Below are 19306 nucleotides of genomic sequence, written 5' to 3' on the forward strand. Positions count from 1 at the left end.
GACATCTACCACCCAGTAAAGGCCTAAGTCACAGTTTGAACAGGTATTCACTTAATGACACAAAAAAGGTCAGTTAACCTAAAAGAGCTCACTGAAGGGGGAAAAAAAAAATGTACCTAGCATTAGTATAGCTTTGAAATACAAATTTACCCAGACTTCAAAGATTACTACTTCAGAGAAGAAAAAAGTAGAATGAAACATTATACTACACTTTTTTGAAGGATACATAAATACTTACAGCTTATCATGAAGCAGTTCTCCCAACTTTAATTCTAAAAGAAACAAAGAGAAAAATCCTTTGAATACTTATATTGATCTTTTAATTCTATGGAAAAAAAACACATCAGAACTCCCAAAATGTGCTTCCATTAATTAAAATTCATTTACTAATAAATGGTTATTTCTACTTATACAATGCTTTCATATCATATCTAAATATTGTATATGTGCTGCCGAAGCAAGCAAAATCATATCTAAATATTGTAACAATTTGGGGAGCAAAAAAAAAAAAATCTGGCGAATTGATAGGTTGATCGATATATCATGGGCCAAGCAGTCTATTCAGAATTACCAACTCCATATTTTAAAATCACCATCATATTTCTCCTATGTAATCTTCTGTAAGAATCGATCGCTACTTCTCAGGTTATTTAAAGTCACTTTATCCTAATTCATCTCTTTTTATTCCAGGAGCAGAATCAGAACCATTTTATTATTTCATTTCATTTCATTTTAATAATGCAGGAAACACTTGAGTATACAGCTAATCAAAACAAAGTTCATTCCCTACAAAAATAGCAACCCTCAATCCTGGCTGCAAAGTAAAATCAAGCAGAAAACTCTCTAAATTCCAATGTCCAAAGAAAACCACCAGCCAACTAAAATCAAGGGCTGGGACCTGACCAGTGTCCAAAGCACTCCAGGAGATCTCAACACACAGGAAAGCAGTCCCCTCTGCTGAAACGTGCTAAGTAGCTTAACACTGATAGTCTGATCCTGTGTGTCAAGAAACAGTTTTCAGAATTTAATCTACCCATTCTAGCTGATCTTCAACACTGAGTTTCCAGTACCAAAATAAGAAACTTCTATCAAAATATGACAATGAAGCAAAACAAATTACACTAACAACGCAACAATTTTTACCACTCTTTAGTGACCCAGTACTGTGTGACACTACAATTACTTTTGTAATAACTGAAATGTCTTCTTCAGTGCACTGACATTTACCATGATGATGCCAAAATGATGCTGGGAAGAGGGCAAAACAGCAAAGGACAGACAAAACTGCTGTAATTTCAGCATTAATGAAGTGACCCCAAGCTACGCTAGTAGTGTATTTTTTCATTCACATATAACCGCAATCAAAATGTTGTCCAATCTCACTTACGAACAGTTTTGATAATCCCAGTTCATTAGGAAAATTCATATCAAAACTACAATATCCAAACACAGGACAGCTACTACAGGGAAACAAACAAGCTAGTGTAAAAAACCAGAAACCAGAGTTCTTACACACTCACAGGGAGGACTATCAAATGGCACAGACACAGAAAAATTGTATCCCCAAACAACAAAAAAATTCATAGATTTACCATATGATCCAGCAATTCCACTGACATTTTACCAGCAAAAATGAAAACAAGGTATTGAAGAGATACCTGTACAATGATAGCCCCAGCACATTATTTTAAATGTTTAAAATACAGAAGCAATCTACATGATGAAAAGATGAACTGATAAGCAAAATGATACACATTAATCAGTCTCTGTGTGACTTTTTCAAAAAGGATGAACATCCTGACACATCACAGAATGAACCCGGAGAACACTATATATTATACCAAGGGGAAAAAAAAGTAGAGCAACTGATACTCGACCCATATGGGGATACTGGCACTGAGAGAGACTGCCTACTATACCCTGGTGCTGACCCCTAAAAATACTTTTTAAAGTTAGTAAACTTTGGGGCCCGGCGCGGTGGCGCAAGTGGTTAAGTCCTCGCCTTGCACGCCCGGGATCCCATATGGGCGCCGGTTCTAATCCCGGCGGCCCCGCTTCCCTTCCAGCTCCCTGCCTGTGGCCCCGGAAAGCAGTCGAGGACGGCCCAAGGCTTTGGGACCCTGCACCCGTGTGGGAGACCCGGAAGAGGCTCCTGGCTTCGGATCGGCATAGTATCGGCCCGTTGCGCTCACTTGGGGAGTGAATCATCGGACGGAAGATCTTCCTCTCTGTCTCTCCTCTCTGTATATCCGCCTTTCCAATAAAAAATAATAAAAATAAATCTTTAAAAAAAAAAAAAAAGTTAGTAAACTTTGTTATATGTTATTTTAGTGCAATTAAAATTTTGGAGAAGAAATAAAAAGAACGTCCCCAGGACCAGCAGTGTGACATAACAAGTAAAGTCACAACCTGTGATGCCAGCCTCCTATATGGGCACTGTTTCTACTTCCCATTCAGTTCCCTGCTGGCCAGGGAAAAATCAGCGGCAGATAGTCCAAGTGCCTGGGCCCTTCCTCCACTTGGGAGACACACACGAAGGTCCTGGTATGGGCCTGGTTGTGGCCTCCTTGGGAGCTAATGAGTGGATAGATCTCTCTCTCCCTCTCGCTCTTTTTCAAATAAGCGAATGAATGAATGAATGAATGAATCCGTAAACATCCTTGTAAATGTAACTTCATGGCCAGGAACTGGGTGGAGCAAGGCAGGCTCTTACATTTTGTACCACAGGTGCCTTACTCCCTTCACACAGAACACTGATCAGCCCTGATTAATCTTATTAAAACTTCAACCTCTGACGATCTGTTTAAACATTCTATTTGCCAAATGGGAAACAGACATGGGAAACACATCAAGCATAAATCAGATAGCTGCCACAGGCAAAAGCACTGAACCAATTATCAGGCAGCACACTTGGAAAAAAAAACTATCACTGCTCAAACTTGAGATTTTATCTAAAATAAACTTCAAAAGAAAGTGACGGTAGTTGTTGCCAATGCTAAAATGTGAGCTTTCACACCAAAACCAAAATTCTGAGTCTGACAGGACTTTTCACTGTGGGTGGTGGTATCATGTAGGTTTTCAAATTTTCATTTATTTGAAAGGCAGAGAACCATAAAGAGATCATGCATATACTGGTTCACTACCCATATGCCCACAGTAGCCAGAGGTGGGCCAGGCTGAAACTAGGAGCCCAGACCTCCATCTGGGTCTCTCAAATGGACAACAGGGACCCAGGCACATAAGCCGTCACCTGCTCCCTCCCAGCATGCAACACTAGCGTGACGCTGGAAGTGGAAGTAGAGTTGAGACTGGAATTCAGGTGTCCACTATGCTTTGCTATCATCCCAAGTGGCATTCTAACCTGAACAACAGACATTAACTTAAACAAATATGCTTTTCAATACTAAATAGTGAAATGTCTTAACATTTGAAAGATTCATACAATTCAACAAACTATTATTTTTTACATGGCAATGCACATTACAAAATCAGGTACAGCTTAAGACTTACTCGAAGGTCAAGTGCAACCAATGGATTTCAATGCAACAGAACGTGAAAAATCCACCAATAAAACTTTAGATTCCACATTGCAAAAACCTTCAAGAAACTACCACCAGTCAAGTTTTTGGTATAGTACTAAAGAATATCCACAATTATTTGCTAATGCAAAATTTACTTTCAATATTTCAACCAAAACAACATGTGGCAACAGACTGCAGAACAGGCAATTCAACTGTGCTCTATTATGCCAAAAATTAACAAAGCTTGCAAAAATTCAAAACAACTCCACTCCTCTAAATTTCTTTTTGCTTTGAAAAACACAATTTTCTATTTAAAACTGTTATTTATGCTACCATGCAATGGGTTTATTATTGTTTTTAACTGAAATTAAGCGTTGGCTTTTTCAGTGTTAAATTTCAGCAAACATAAACATATACAAGCATATATAACAGTAACACACACACACATACACACAAATATAACAGGTTCTGAGACCAAAAGTTTTAAGAACTTCTGTAATATTCTAACATGTTCTGAATAAATCTGGTTAGCAAATAACTTCACCAAACTTTAAAAACACTCCACAGATCTAGAAGCAAATCAATGTAATTAGTTCTCTTGTTAAGGAAGGGAAAAAGACAGGTCTTAAGGGAAAAAGGAAAGGGAAAAAGACGTCTTTGCTCCCTTGGTCAAGCCCAAAAATCCCCATGACATGATCATTTACACTTGGTCTTGGACAGCAACACCGAGTAACTGGGGACAACTTGGGGCATAGCCAGTAGAGATGCTGCCTGTGAGCTCAAGGCCCAGCTGCTCCAATTCCCCACCAGCTCCCAGCTGATGAGCCTCAGAAAGCAGCAGCTGGCCCAAGGGTGTGAGCCGTGAGCCTCTACAACTCCCTGGAAGGCCCAGATGAAGCTCCCAGCTTCAGAAGTGCCAAGCTCAAGCCACTGCAGTCATCTGGGCATGAACCAATGAATGAAGACCTATCTCTGTATCTTCCCCCTCTCTAACTCTGCCCTCCAAATATATAAATAAATCTTTAGGGAAAAGCAGTGAGTAAATTAAGCCTTATCCAACCAAAATACTTAGTGAAAAGCACAATGTTTTACATTATCATAAGCCACACGGCAATGACACTGTCACCCATTTCAGAGTCTCTGGAAAACTCCCTGTACCTTAACAAGAGACAAAGAGTCAAAAAAGGTGAATACCATCACAGTACTGCCAAAAACAGCATCAACTTCAAAAACCCTGAGAAATGGCCAAATCATTGAACAAAGGGGAACAGAACAACCTACCTCGGTTTCTAAGTTAAAGCCATCAGTAGTCCCGATACTATAACACTTCCAGCACTCACAGAGAAGGGAAAAACTAGATATGAGGAGAAACTGGCTCACACCATAGTTTTAACTCAAGTATTTTCGGCAATCTTGGCAATAAATCACCTTCTTCCTTTCATCCTTAGTTTCATATCAAGCAAAGGCAATAAGAGATCCCCGATGTTCAGAGTAAAAATTTAACATTGTGAGTTGCAGAATTTCTTGTCATCTTATTGAAGACATCCTTGGAAATAAAAAACGAATCCTAACTTCTTAACAGTCACTTAAGACCTATCACTTTCCTGGAGCAAGATGGCTGATGAGGACAGGATGGTGCAGCCCTAACTGGAAAGAGAGCAGCCAGAGGAAAACAGGTGCTGTGCAGAGCTGGAGAAGGAAAATCGAAGCATTAGGTGACTGGAGTTTGTAGGAAACCTACTGAGGAAAGGCGGGACTTCATGGACAAGGAAAAATAGCTGAAAACGTACGAGGCTGCAGAGGAGGTTGAGCAAAAGCGAGCACCCAGAAAGCAGTCAGGCTGAAAGCAACAGTCACGGCTTTGGAGCCAACACAGCGGAGACTGAGCAGGTGGACTGCCAGAGTCCCCCAGAGAGGGGGCCAGTGGCAGTCACAGGCCAAAGCGCTGACCCCAACACCTATGAAGGGAGGCAAAACTGAGTCGAATTCCAGGCAGCCAAACACCTTCCGACTGGTGCAGCCTCACCATTGGGGAGCAAATCACCGGAGAGGGATCCAGGAGATAAAAATGGAGTGCATTCCACACCCAGAGCACCAGAACAGCAGCCCCAAAGTGTGTCTGGTGCATCAGTGGAAGTCTCTGACATATGGCAGGGGTCTTTGCCATCAAGTAGCAACATGTGAATAGAAGTCTGCTCTGAGAGGGAATCTCCTCTGCTACTCCTCCTCCCACCACACGCCCCCCTCCAAAAAGAGACATTCCAAGAAAAGAGAGACACTCCTTTGCTATTATTTTTCCAGAAGTCTCTATTCATCCCAAGAAGACTCAAAGTATAACAAGCATGATTACCCAATCACCAACCAGAGCGGAGCAATGAAGCATCAGAGTGAAGTTGCAGCAGCAGCCTCCCTGGCCCCGGGTGCCACTGAAACCACAAGTGAGAAAGGCTAGGCAGACCCAAGCACAGATTTGACCCCCAAGTGCTCAAGGCTGGGAAAGGCGGCCAGGGCAGAACCAAAGCATGGAGCCCAAGGCTGAAGCTCCCCAGAGTGACCAGACACCTTCTTGGATCCACAGCAAATAGGAAAACAACACGGGAACAGTGAAATCCTGCCACAAGCCTGGGAGCGACACAAAGTGAAGACAGAGCCTGACTGAACAGAAAACCTGCAGATCTGAAAGATAATGAGCAAGGTAACAGAAAAACCTCGGGCAAAACAAGCGAGGAAACCAGTGTGTCCCTCAAACATGAGCAAAAGACCTCCCATTCTTAGAATTACAGAATGAAAACAGAGGATCTCCTGGACAAAAAAATCCAAAAAATCATGAAGAAACTCTTCAGAGGCAGTGAGGAGCAAACAATTTAATCAATAATCGCAAAGGAGTTACAAGCTGTGAAACAGAACCAAATTGAAATACTTAAAGAACACAACAGAGCAAATTTTAAAAACAGAAGTCTCACAATGTAATGTGGAAGGGGAAGAAAGAATTTCAGAACTAGAAGACACCTCAATCAAAAACATACAATCATAAATAAAGAACTGAGCAAAGCTAAGAAATTGTCCAAGAATTAAATGACACCACCAAGAGATCAACACAAGTGGAACAGTGATAGAGAAGTTCCTGAAGGCATGGGAAGAGAAGCGGGATTGCAGGACGTGTTTAATTAAACAGAATTTCCCCAACATTGGGACTGTAAGGGCATGCCAAATATAGGAAGAACACAGAACCCCAAAGAGGTATGATCAGAAACGAGCCTCACCCCAACACATCATTATCAAGCCTCCTTTGGTTGGACACGACACTGAAGCAGGCACGTGAGAAGGGTCAGATAACCTACAGAGGGACATCACTCATTCACTGCTGAGGTCTCAGAAGAGACCCTCCCAGTCCAGGAGAGAATGGAGTGATACATTCCAGATCCAAAAAAATAAATAAACCAACAAAAACAACAGTCAATGCAGAATAAAATATCCAGCAAAACTCATGTTTTGAAATGAAATAAAACATTTCCAAAGTACACATAGACTAAAAGACTTTGCCATTACCAGATCAGCACTACAAGCACCACTGAAAACATGAAGACTGAAAAAAAACAATGAAGCCAGCTACACTCAATGGTAAAGGGGGACAATCACCCAATAAACCACACACACACACACCTAAATCAAACAATGAGAAACCCAATGCTAAAATTACAGGACTAAATCACTACCTGTCAATATTAACCCTGAATGCAAATGGTTTAAACTCAGCAAACAATTAAAAAACAGTACCCATCTGTTTCTTAACACACATCTCATCACAAAATATACACAGAAGTTGAAAATGAAAGGATGGAAAAGAACATTCCAGGCTAATGAAAAGGGAAAGGAGCTGGCATGGCCATTCCAACATCAGACCATATAGACTTCAACGTGAAAAACACTGAGATGAAGCTGGCACCACACAGTGATAGAGATCCACCCAGCAAGAAGAAGTAACAATAACAAGTATACACATACCAATAGGCACCTAGTGAGGTGAAACTTCCCACAAACCTAAGAGGAGACATTAGATGCAAACACAGTAATAGTTGGGAATCTCAGTGACTCACTAACATCAAAGACCAGATGAATGAGACAGAAACTCAGCAAGGAAGCAACAAACCTCACCCAGACAACAGAACAAATGAACCTGATAACTATGGAACCTTCCCGCCTACAGACACAAATATACTGGCTTTTTATCAGTACATGGAACCTGCTCCAGAACTGATCACATTATAGGTCACAAAACAAGCCACAGAGGTTTTTTTTTTAAGATTTATTTTTATTGGAAAGTCAGATTTACAGAAAGGAGAGACAGAAAGATCTATTAGCTGGTTCACTCCCTAAGTGGCTGAAATAGCCAGAGCTGAGCTGATCTGAAGCCAAGAACTTCTTCTAGGCCTCACACACATGTATGCAGGGTCCCAAGGCTTTGGGCCGTCCTCCTACTGCTTTTCCAGGCCACAAGCAGAGAGCTGGAAGGGAAGTGGAGCAACTGGCATAGACCAGTGTTCATATGGGATCCTGGCACATACAAGGCAAAGACTTCAGCTACTACACTACCATGCTAAGCTCAGGAAGTTTTTTAAAAATTGAACTAACATCATGCATCACCTCAGATCATCAGAATAAAATTGCAAACCACTAAGTAAAAATACTACAAACACATGCAAATACTTAGAAGCTGAACATCCTACTAAATGAACAATAAAGCAGAGAAATCAAATTTAGAAATTCATTAAAATAAAAAAGACATCACACGACATATCAAAACCTGTGGAATGCCACAAAGGCAGTGATATGAGTCAAATTTATTGCAATCAGCGCCTACATTAAGAAACTTGAAAGGCATCAAGCAAACAAGCTACACATCCATCTGAAGGAGGCAGCAGCAGGGCCCAGCGTGTGGGCCTAGCAGCTAAAGTTCTTGCATTGCACACGCTGGGATCCCATATGGGCACCAGTTCTAATCCTGGCAGTCCTGCTTTCCATCCAGCTCCCTGCTTGTAGCCTGGGAAAGCAGCAGAGGATGGCCCAAAACCTTGGGACCCTGCACCTGCGTGGGAGACCCAGAGGAGCATCTGGCTCCTGGTTTCAGTTCGATGCAGCTCTGGCCCTGGCGGTCACTTGGGGAATGAATCATCGGACAGATGATCATCTTCTCTGTCTCTTCTCTCCTCTCTATACGTCTGACTGTGCAATAAAAACTAAATAAGTGAAGTAAAATGAAATGAAAAAACAGCAGCAAAGGCCAGGCACAACATTCTAGCTGCCGAAGTCCTCCTCTTGCATGTGCCAGGATCCCATATGGGCACCAGTTCTAATCCCAGTTGTCCCGTTTCCCATCCAGCTCTCTGCTTGTGGCCTGGAAAAGCAGTGCAGGAAGGTCCAAAGCTTTGGGACCCTGCACCCATGTAGGAGACTAGGAAGAGAATCCAGGCTTCAGATCAGCTCAGCTCCAGTCGCTATGGCCACTTGGTGAGTGACTCATCAGATGGAAGATCTTCCCGTTTTCCCTTCTCTCTGTATATCTGATTTTCCAATAAAAATAAATTAATTATAACAATAAAGCGATTCCAGTTCTTTGAAAAAAGCAGCAGGGGGCCTGGGCGATCCTCAACCTGTAATTGCCAGCATCCAATATGGTTGCAGGACCTTGTCCCAGTTGCTTCACTTCCCATCCAGCTCCCTGCTTATTACCTGGAAAAGCAAAGGAAGACGGCTGGAACCTTTGGGCCCTGTAGCCATGTGGGACACCTGGAAGAAGCTCCTAGCTCTGGATCTGCTCAGTTTGACTACTGCATTCATTTGGGGAGTGAACTAGAAGATGCAAGATCTTTCTTTTTGTCCCTGCTTCTCTCTGTAAATCTGCCTTTCCAATCAAAGAAAAAGAGGGCCCAGCATGTTGGCCTAGTAACTGAAGTCCTTGCCTTGAACAGGTGGGTTACCATATGGGTGCTGATTTTAATTCCAGTGGCCCAGCTTCCTATCCAGCTCCCTGCTTGTGGCCTGTGAAAGCAGTCGAGGACGGCCCAAAGCCTTGGGACCCTGCACCCGCGTGGGAGACCAGGAAATAAGTTCGTGGTTCCTGGCTTCGGACTGGCCCAGCTCCAGCCATTGTGGTCACTTGGGAAGTGAAATATGGGACAGGGAGATCTTTCTCTGTTTCTCCTCCTCTCTGTATACCGGACTTTCCAATAAAAATAAATGTTTAAAAAAAAGAAAGAAAACAGCAAAATAAAAAGAAAAAGGGAAATAATCAAAATAAAAGAAAAATAAGCCAAATAGAGACCTAAAGGATACATAAAATCAATGAAACAAAGAGCTGGTTCTTCAAGAAAAAACAAGATATACATTCCACCAGACCCATGGATCCAAAAAAAAAGAGAGAACACAAATGAATAAAATCAGTCAAAAAGGAAACATAAAAACAGATACCTCAGATATACACAGAATAATCAGCAACTACCACAAGCAATTATATGTGAACAAATCAGAAGATCTTTATGAAACATTCCTAGACACATACCATTTAGCAAACCTGAATTAGCAGGTAACAGAAAATCTGTATAAGCCTATAACCAGGAGAGATCCAATCAGCAATTAATTCCCTCGCAAAAAAGCCCAGGACCAGATGGCTTCCCAGCTGAATTCTATGAAACAGTCCAAGAACTGACCCGTATGATCCAGCAATCTCTCCTGGGAACATATCCAAAAGTGGAACCTCCAACGAGAAAGCAATCTGCACCCCAATATTTAGAGCAGCACAATCCACAGTAGGAAAGACAGGGAAACAACCTAGATGCCTGTCAAAGGAAACGGTGCTACAACTACTGTAGGGAATACTACTTGGCCATTAAAAAGAACGTCACCTGCTACAAAGCGGTCCCATTTGGAAACCATTATGCTCACTGAAACAAGCCAATCCCAATAGGACAAAAATCATATGTTCTCTTCTATATAAGGTAAGATACAAAACAAAAAGACATATACAGGGCCCGGTGCTATGGTCTAGCAGCTAGAATCCTCACTTTAGATGTGCTAGGATACCATATGGGCACCGGTTCTAGCGCTGGAGACCCTGATTCCCATCCAGCTCCCTGCTTGTTGCCTGGGAAGGCAGTCAAGGACGGCCCAGGGCCTTTGGGCCTTGCAATAAAAATAAGTAAATCTTAAAAAAGCAAAACAAGCAAACAAACAAACAAAAAAAACCCAGACATATAGGGCCCAGTGCGGTAGCCTAGTGGCTACTCTTCACCTTGCACATGCCCCGGGATCCCATATGGGCACCAGTTCTAATCCTGGCAGTCCTGCTTCCCATTCAGCTCCCTGCTTGTGGCCTGGGAAAGCAATCGGAGATGGCCCAAAGCCTCAGGTTTCTGCACCTGCAAGGGAGACCTGGGTGAAAACTCCCGGCTTCAGATCAGCACAGCTCTAGCTGTTGAGGCCGCTTGAGGAGTCAATCACCAGACAGACCTTCCTTCCTGTGTCTCCCCTTCTCTTTATGTCTAACTTTCCAAATAAAAAAAGAAATCTTAAAAAAAAAAAGACATATAAACAAGTATACACTTACATTATCATAAATACCATTATTCACGGTATGATGAAGACTGGGACACGAAAAAGTGTTGCAGTAAAAGGACCAACAATGAAACTGCTACACATACCTTGAGAACAGGTACTAAATTCTCTACCATTGCCTATACTGACAATGCAATACACGTGCAAAGAGCAGAAGTGCTGGAACTGTGACTGCAGCTGAAGGACTGTATTATTGTAAAATACAGGGGAAAAGGTGGGAGGGAGGGAGACGGGAAGGTGCAAAGGGAGGGGGAGGGAAAAGCCTTATACCTAGAATTAAATAATGAAAATAATAAATTTTGTTTAAAAAAAAAAAGAGCTATCACTTTGCTAATGAAATTAAACCTAAGACAACAGCAAAACTTGCAGACAGGTGACAATGCAAATGCCATTTCATCACCTTTTGAGAAACCATTCATACACTGGTGTTACAGGTCTCTGAATAGATTACTACAATAAGATCATAAACGATGGTCAAACTCCAGCCAGTGTCCCTCTGAAAATCCTGGGTTTGTTTTGTTTTTTGTTTTTTTTTCCAATAACAAAGATGAAATCCAACACCATTTTAACAGAGTACAATACAATTGAAGTTTTTTCCTGGGTAAAGGAGACCAATGTTTAAGACATGTAAATCCTCTGATCTCTTCTTAAAATAACGTTAAAAAAAAAAGCACAGGAGCCGCTGCCAAAGTAGCTTAAACAACAAATAAGAGTAACAAAATTGGGAATACTTGCAAACAAGAGGATGAACACGAGAACCTAAAAAACACAGCGGTGCAAAAACACAAAACCAACCTTGTTGGCAACTTGCTTCCCACAGTGCAGTAAAGGTGAGGCTCAATGTGGAGGAGCATAGACACAGCCCCCAGCGCCCTGCCCAAATCAACCACACTGGGTGATGCCCCACATGTAGGGAGGATCACCCTGCAGACTTTCTGTGGAGACTGTGAAACAAGTCTTCAGAATCATCCAGTGAACTGCAGGCTAAAGTAGCACTAGAATGAGCAGGTATACGGGAGGCACAGGTGAGAGCCCCAGAGCTCTTCCACTTAACCATTTTTTTATTATTATTTCATTTTATGACACAGTTTCATAGCTTCTGGGGTTCCCCCCAACACTTCCACCCATATTGAATTCCTCCATATTGTTATAGTAGTACAGTTCACAACCAGCCATGATTCCTTCATTGCAGGCATGGGCTGTGCAGAGTCCATGCAGAGTCCAGCATCTTATTGTCCACATAAATTCAACAGTTCATTGGGAGGCCATCCTTGATCTGAAAGTAAAGCTGGCACAATATCATCCCCTCCAATGAAAAGCCATTACACAACTTCAACAACAGGAAGAAACAGTCCAAACAGGCTTTTAACTCTCATAAGCCATACGTTAAAGACTGAGGAGCAGAACGATTTTAGCAGGTGTGTGCAGAGAAATCATCAATACCTTAGTAAGGAGTAAACTAATCTTTGTGTCCTACCTAGTGAGGTTTATGGTAGTCCAAGCTAACTTTTCTTCCACTTAACTATTAACTCACTATTCAAGCTGAGCTGATGCGGAGCCAGGAGCTAGTTCTGGGTCTCCCAGGAGGGGGTGCAGGAACCCAAGGACTTGGAGTCATCCTCTGCTGATTTTCCAGGCAACAGCAGGAAGGCAGATGAGAAGCGGAGCAGCCAGGACACAGATCGGCCCCCACAGGGGATGCCAGTTTCACAGTTGGAGGTTCAGCCTACTACGCCACAACACCAGCCCCTGGACAGGGAAAATTTGTTGTAATGTATTCAACAATGCAGAGAAGCACTCAAAGTACGCCAAAGGAACCAGTCCATTCACCATGCTGTATTTCTTTCCTAAAAACTCCAGTCTGGAGAATATGAATAATGGATAAACATTCTTGAAAATAATCTAGTGGAGTGAACTAACCAGTGCAAGTGATATTTTGGAGAGAACAATTCCTCTTCTGTGAGGGCTACCTTGTTAGCTGGATGGTTAGCAGAATGCCTCGTATGAACTCGGGAGCAACCTCTCCCCAATATCATAATACTCAAAAATGTCCTTTGAGACAGAATCACCTCCAGCTGAGAACCACTGTGAGAAAGTGACTTACACACGCCAGGCATGTCTGCCCCACCACTGAAAACATCCTTAGTGATGGCACAAAATTTAAAAAAAAACTTAACTCTCATTTCCAAAATAATCTATTAAAAACCTGTCTTAAAGGCTGCTGAGCTCCTGAACCATCCCGCACAGCCTTTTCCTCTAAGAACACTAACAGGGGATGGTGCTGTGGCACAGGCAGCTGAGCAGCACTGCCTGCAGCGATAGCATCCCATATGGGCACCAGCTCAAGTCCTGGCTCCTCCTGTTCCAATCCAGCTCCCTGCTCATGTGCCTGGGAAGGCAGTGGAAGACCATCCCAGTGCTTGCATCCCAGCACCCACATGGGAGACCTGGAACAAGCTCCTGGCTGCAGCCTGGCCCCAGCCTGGCCAACCCAGGTTGCTGCTGCTGCTGCTTGGGCAGTGGACCACCAGGCGGAAGATATTCCCCTTTCTGTAGCACAGCCTTTCAAATAAATAAGTCTTTAAAAATAGTCACACAACAAATTCTTAGAACAATGATTCTCAACCTGGATACAGATTTGGAAAAATGGAGAAGATGATCATCAAAGTTGCTGAGAATCTATAACTCCTCTATAATAATGTTAAAGGGCTATTTAATCACTCCAGTAATCCTTGGAGATCACAGGAATATATTCCATATCACCCGGATGATAACACTATGATCAAGACTTACTACAATTTCAGTGCCCACGCTTGTGCTCATAACTGCCCTGGTTCCAGAGAGTCACCCAAAAATTACAAAATTTAATGTAATATTATCACAACTAATGTAATGCAAAGGAGTAACTAAACCATCTCCTACTCATGATGCCTTCCACAAAGAAACTGGGTTAATTAACGACAGAACACAAGGCCAGGCCAAAACCATCTACCTTCCCTAATATTAAACTGTTTTCTTGAATTCAGCTCTTCCTTATGATGAAGCATAAGCAACCCCTCCCCCCAAAAAAAACAGAAGACATACAAATGAAAAGTGGAACTAAAATTAGAGGGTCTCTAAAGTCATACTTAGTTCAAACTAAACAATGCAGATCTGCACTCTCCAAACTGTATCATGTAAAACTTTGGCTCTGGGGCCTGCTGTGGTAGCCCAGCAGCTAAAGTCCTCACCTTGCACATGCCCCGGGATCCCATATGGGCACCGGTTCTAATCCCAGCAGCCCCACTTCCCATCCAGCTCTCTGCTTGTGGCCTGGGAAAGCAGTCAAGGACGGCCCAAAGCCTTGGGACCCTGCACCTGCGTGGGAGACCTGGAAGAGGTTCAGGGCTCTTGGCTTCGGCTTCGGATTGGCTCAGCTCCAGCTGTTGCAGTCACTTGGGGAGTGAATCATCGGATGGAAGATCTTCCTGTCTCTCTCTCCTCTCTGTATATCTGACTTTGCAATAAAAATATATAAATCTTTAAAACAAAAAACAAAAACCGACTCTGGCCTTGGGGTGCATGTGTTCACTCTTCTCTATGTCGGAGAAGCATCTCAAGCCGCATGTCTAACGCTCCTTTCGCCACTGCAACACTCCCCACTCTAGTCACCTGAACACTCTCTGTTCTCACACATTAACCCTTCTACTCAACCCTGCCCCTAACTTAGTCCAGCACCTAACATCAACTAAAAATAAGAAATAAAGCTTGCCCAAGTACACACTCTCTCTCTCTCAAATTATACTGATAACTTCATAAAAGTTAACCAATTTAAACAAACACTAGGAGCAACAGCTACCATGACTGCTGCAGAACAAGTAATTCACATCTAATCTCATTTAATCACTCCAACTCCACGAGGCAGCTCCACTTTGCAGGGATGACTAAGATTAAATCACTATCCAAAATAACAGCTAATGGGCAGCAAGAGCTGGAACTCCATCTCATGTCTCACTCTAAAGTTTTGTATTTTCCAAGAAGTTACTTTGTCCAAGTCATTGTACTCAACATAAAAGGGAATACACTCTCAATCTTACATTCAAAACCCTGAAAAGATTTCCTACTGTTTGGAAAATAAGCTCAAACAGAAACCAAAAAAAGCACCAAAGCCTTTCTACAATCCTAGCACTCAAAGCTGTTCTACAGCCAAGCCAAATGTTTCACTATTTCTAAAACATGAAACGCTCAGTGAACTCTGGCTCAGGCAGCACCTGACAGAATCACTTACAGAAGCTCACCCTGTCCCATAAGATCCAACCGAAGCCTAAGCTCCTTCTTAAAGTCTTCCCCCTAAGTTCTTAATGACCACAGAGACAGCCTTCCACAGCAGATCACTCAAAATCAGGGCAAGATGACAGGCAGGATGCAGGCACTGGCCGAAGATCCCTGCGCACAAAAACGACACCTCCTTCTTTCTCCCTCAGATACATACACGGGCGCTCACCCAACTCCCAGTCTACCCAGCAGGCATCCTCACCACACAGGAAAGGCCCATGATTTATCACCTTGCTTAGACACACCTGGCTCCCTTTCCACCTGCAACCACTCCCAATCTTCACTCCTTCAGAGCGCTATTTAAACACACTGCACCTCACTGTTCTCAAAACAATCAAGCTCCTCAGGAAAACAGCGCCATCACGAGCACCCACTTAGAACTATGAGGTTCCTTAGAAGGTTCATGGGATCGGAAGATGAGTTCATTTTGACGATAAAAAAAAATATTTTAATCCATGCCCACTGCTTTTCATGAAATACATGCTGCGTGACCCTTTGAAGACCCCCATCTGCCTGAACATCCACTCCTGTTCCAAGCGGGCCCCTGCGCACCTCCCCAAGTTCACTCCCCACCGCACTCTTCACTCCCCCTTCTCGGACTTGAGGCTCACTGGATCACGTGTTTCTTTCTCTCATCTGCAGTCTCTGCCCACGGCTCATTCCTTCGCACAGCCGTGCTCACTTCTCCAGTTGCTTATCCCCAAACATTTACTTAGTCTGTGCCAGGCACTGCTTTGTGTGCTGGGGTTGCAGACACGATCTCGGTGCCCAGAGAGCTGACAGCTAGTGGATGAGACTAAAGAAACAAGGAATCTTTGAAAATGAAAAGCTTCAGACACATATTAGCCGTGTGAGGGAAATAAAGCATGCGATTCAGCTGGGGTAGACTGAGAGCAGGCAGGGGAGTGGAGGTGCTCAGCGTGATGATGCCGAGGTCCTGAGTGTGCAGGTCAAGAGGAAGCCACTTACAGGCGGCTCAGACAGAGAAAACAAAGCTTGCAAGGCCAGGGAACCACAGCATGTTGAAGAAGGAGATAAGAGGGACCTTGAGCCTGGAAGAGGAGGAGTCTTGTGAGGCATTGATGCAATGTCTGTGGAGGGAGCACAGGTGTGTCTGTTCCAGGAAGACAGAGCCACAAGTAGAAGCCAGGAGTCTGCTGAGCTGACCACTCCTCAAAACCTCAGCTCCACAGCAGCACAGCCATCTCCACAATTGGAATTAAGTGCTGACTACTCGGCCCACCTGCCTTAACACCGGGTCTTAATTTATATCATCCCAAGCTGGCTTCAAAAGAAAGATAAAATTGGAGGGTAGAGGCGGAAGTGTGCTGAACAAAACTTGACAAACCACACTTACCTGTTGATTTCACTTACTGCCATCAATCTAGGAACTCCAAGAATTTTATTTGCTCCTTGCCCAGGCTTTGAACTTACAAAAATTCAAACTCACCTCGACAAGCTTCTTCAAAATCTTGAGTTATATCCACCCAACTTGAATTGCTTTTCTCCATTTTTTCTGGCATGCTGAGCTCCCATCCTGCATCATCCTCATCCACTGAAGCTTTCATAACCATTATGCCTGTAAAATTAACAGCTATTAAGACTCGGTGTGGAGGTTCCAGGGCAAGAGCATTTCTTAAAAAGAAAGTGTCGTTTGTTTAGGTACTATGTGCCTTACTAAAACTCTCTAAGCAGAACTCTCCCAAGTCGGCAAAACAAATGTCCTTAACATGAAATTCATGTTAATTAATACTACCTCAATTTGCTAACAAACCACCACCTACAAGAACTTACAAAAGAGTTGACCTCCCCACTATTTAATAAGGAAAAAAAAACCACACATCCCACAGTGCTGACACCAAAACAACCAACTCCACTTCTTCTAAGTTTCACTGCCGGCCACCCGTGCCCAGGGCACCAGGCGCGTTACCCTCTTGCGGCCCAGGAACCCCCGAGCGACAAGTACTCAAGTGCACGCACGCCTTGCAGCGGCCCGGAGCTCCCCGGCCCAGCCTCGGGAGAGCGAGCGCTCCCCCGCCGGGTCGCAGTCCTCGGGCCCGGCCCCGCGGGGCGCGGAAGCAAGGACAGGGCTGTGGCCGCGCGGGAGGCAGGGAGCCGCGGGGACCGGCACGCCCGCCGTCGTCCCGGTAACGCCGGGCCAGGCCGGGGGGCCTCGGCTCGTACCTGCAGCGCGGGGCCCGCAGGGTGACCCGGCGTCCCCGGGGTCCGCCAGGCGCCCAGGGCTGGCGGGGAGGGCAGGGGTCCGCGGCCCTCGGACGCGCCAACGCGGAGAGGCTCGATGGCACCGCAGAGGCGGTCCCTACCTCCTTCTCCCGTGGCCACCCGCGCCGCCACGCACCGTCCGGACCACGGCGAGGACGACGCCGCCTCTGCCTCGGCCGCCGCCGCCCCCTCCCCTCTCCGCCCAGCCCGGCCAGCAGCGTGCGCGCATGCGTACGCCCGAGGCGCGCGACCCCGCCCCCCTCTCCCTTACACCCCGGCCACACCCCCTTCCTCGCCCCGGCCGCGGCTCGGCCGACGGCGGCCTTGCTCTCTTCTCGCGGGATGAAGCGCCGAGCGCGAGACCGGAAGCCGAGCTGATTTCCCACCCCCCGTGGTAGGCGGGTCCTACCGGGCCTGTGGGAGGAGCCTCCGGCCCCGGAGCCCGCCCGCCTTGCGCGTCTCACGGCGAAGTTCTTAGAAGGATGACGTGCGGCCGGAGGCGGCGGCCTGAGGGGGATCGTGGTCCTGATCGAGCCGCTCGGCCCCGGGTCGGGCTAGGCCGGCCTGGCCGCCGCGTGTCCTGGATGCCGTCGACGCGTTTTGTGAGGAAAAACAGAAAGAAATGGTTTGCAGAGTGCAGCCAGCCATTTTCTTCCAGACTCCCACGTGTTTTAAGAGATCCGTGTTTAAAATGGGGTTACAGTAAAGAGATGGGCACTGTGTCCCCCGCCATTAGAATGGCCAGAAAGTGGAGGACAGGGCCAAATGTTGGCAAGGAGGCAGAGCATCGGGGTCTCTCCTGTGACTGCAAAATGGAACAACCGCTTTGAAAAAAACTAATTTTTTAAAATTACATACTTGTTACATGACCAGCAATGCCACTCCCAAAATACTTACTAAGAAATCAAAACCTGTGTCCACATAAAGGCTTGTCCAAAGCGGCTTTTTTCACCTAATTTTTAAAAACAAACAGATCTTATTGGCTACCTAGTACCTAGTGTGTGAATACTCGGTCATATCTAACTGGTTCTCTATTATGGATATTGAGATGACTTCCAGATTGTTCTTGACTTATTTAGACCATCTACATTTTTTTTGTATAGTCAGCTGATTTGTTCCTTCACGGATGGTCAGCGGATCTGACATTCTTCATGCCAGAATGATCGCACTTATGTCTATATTTATTATTTTCTAACCTGAGTTCTCAACTGATGCTCTAAAATGATAGCCAAGCTGTTTCACCAAGAAAAAAAGATCACAATTTTCTAGCAAGTTCCCTGTTGATGGTTATTTCTAGGCTTTTATTATTTGAAAAGCCCTGAGTAGTTATGTACATATACCCTCTCATGGTTTAACCAGTCTGTATTTGAGCAAAATTATTAGAATTAGAAATTCGGAGTCAAGATATATATATATGCAATTTTGCTATTGCCAAATTTCTCTTTTTGAAGTTAGATCTGTTTTTTCATTTTCACTAGCAATGAGCATGCTCACTTTCTCATAACATTTTCAAGACATGAGGTAAAAAAAATTTTGGAGTTTTGACAGACCACTAAGTGACAAAAATAGTATCACAATAGAATTTTGTTAAAATGAGTTAAATTTGGCCTAAACCTGTCTGTGTTCTCCAGTGATGA

At 44.3% G+C, this 19306-nt stretch overlaps 1 protein-coding gene across 4 annotated transcripts in view; it reads right to left on the minus strand.

The window, feature by feature from the left end:
• The window catches only part of NAA35 (N-alpha-acetyltransferase 35, NatC auxiliary subunit), an 88052-nt gene extending 70122 nt beyond the window's left edge, over positions 1–17930 (minus strand). Inside the window, exons 1-3 of one of the 4 annotated variants that reach the window (XM_040963405.1) lie at positions 17806–17930; positions 16897–17025; positions 239–272 (exon numbers count right to left, since the gene is read on the minus strand). In XM_040963405.1, the coding sequence (XP_040819339.1) occupies positions 239–272; positions 16897–17020 (158 nt within the window). In that variant the 5' untranslated portion in view covers positions 17021–17025; positions 17806–17930. Of the gene's footprint in view, positions 1–238; positions 273–16896; positions 17026–17630; positions 17749–17770 lie in introns of those variants that run through there. The other 3 variants (XM_040963404.1, XM_040963407.1, XM_040963406.1) reach the window with 3 other exon arrangements.
• Between the last annotated feature and the right edge of the window lie 1376 nt (positions 17931–19306).

Source organism: Ochotona curzoniae, unplaced genomic scaffold, assembly GCF_017591425.1.
Source record: "Ochotona curzoniae isolate NIBS_2020 unplaced genomic scaffold, NIBS_Ocur_1.0 scaffold_3208, whole genome shotgun sequence".
Taxonomy (NCBI): Eukaryota; Metazoa; Chordata; class Mammalia; order Lagomorpha; family Ochotonidae; genus Ochotona; species Ochotona curzoniae.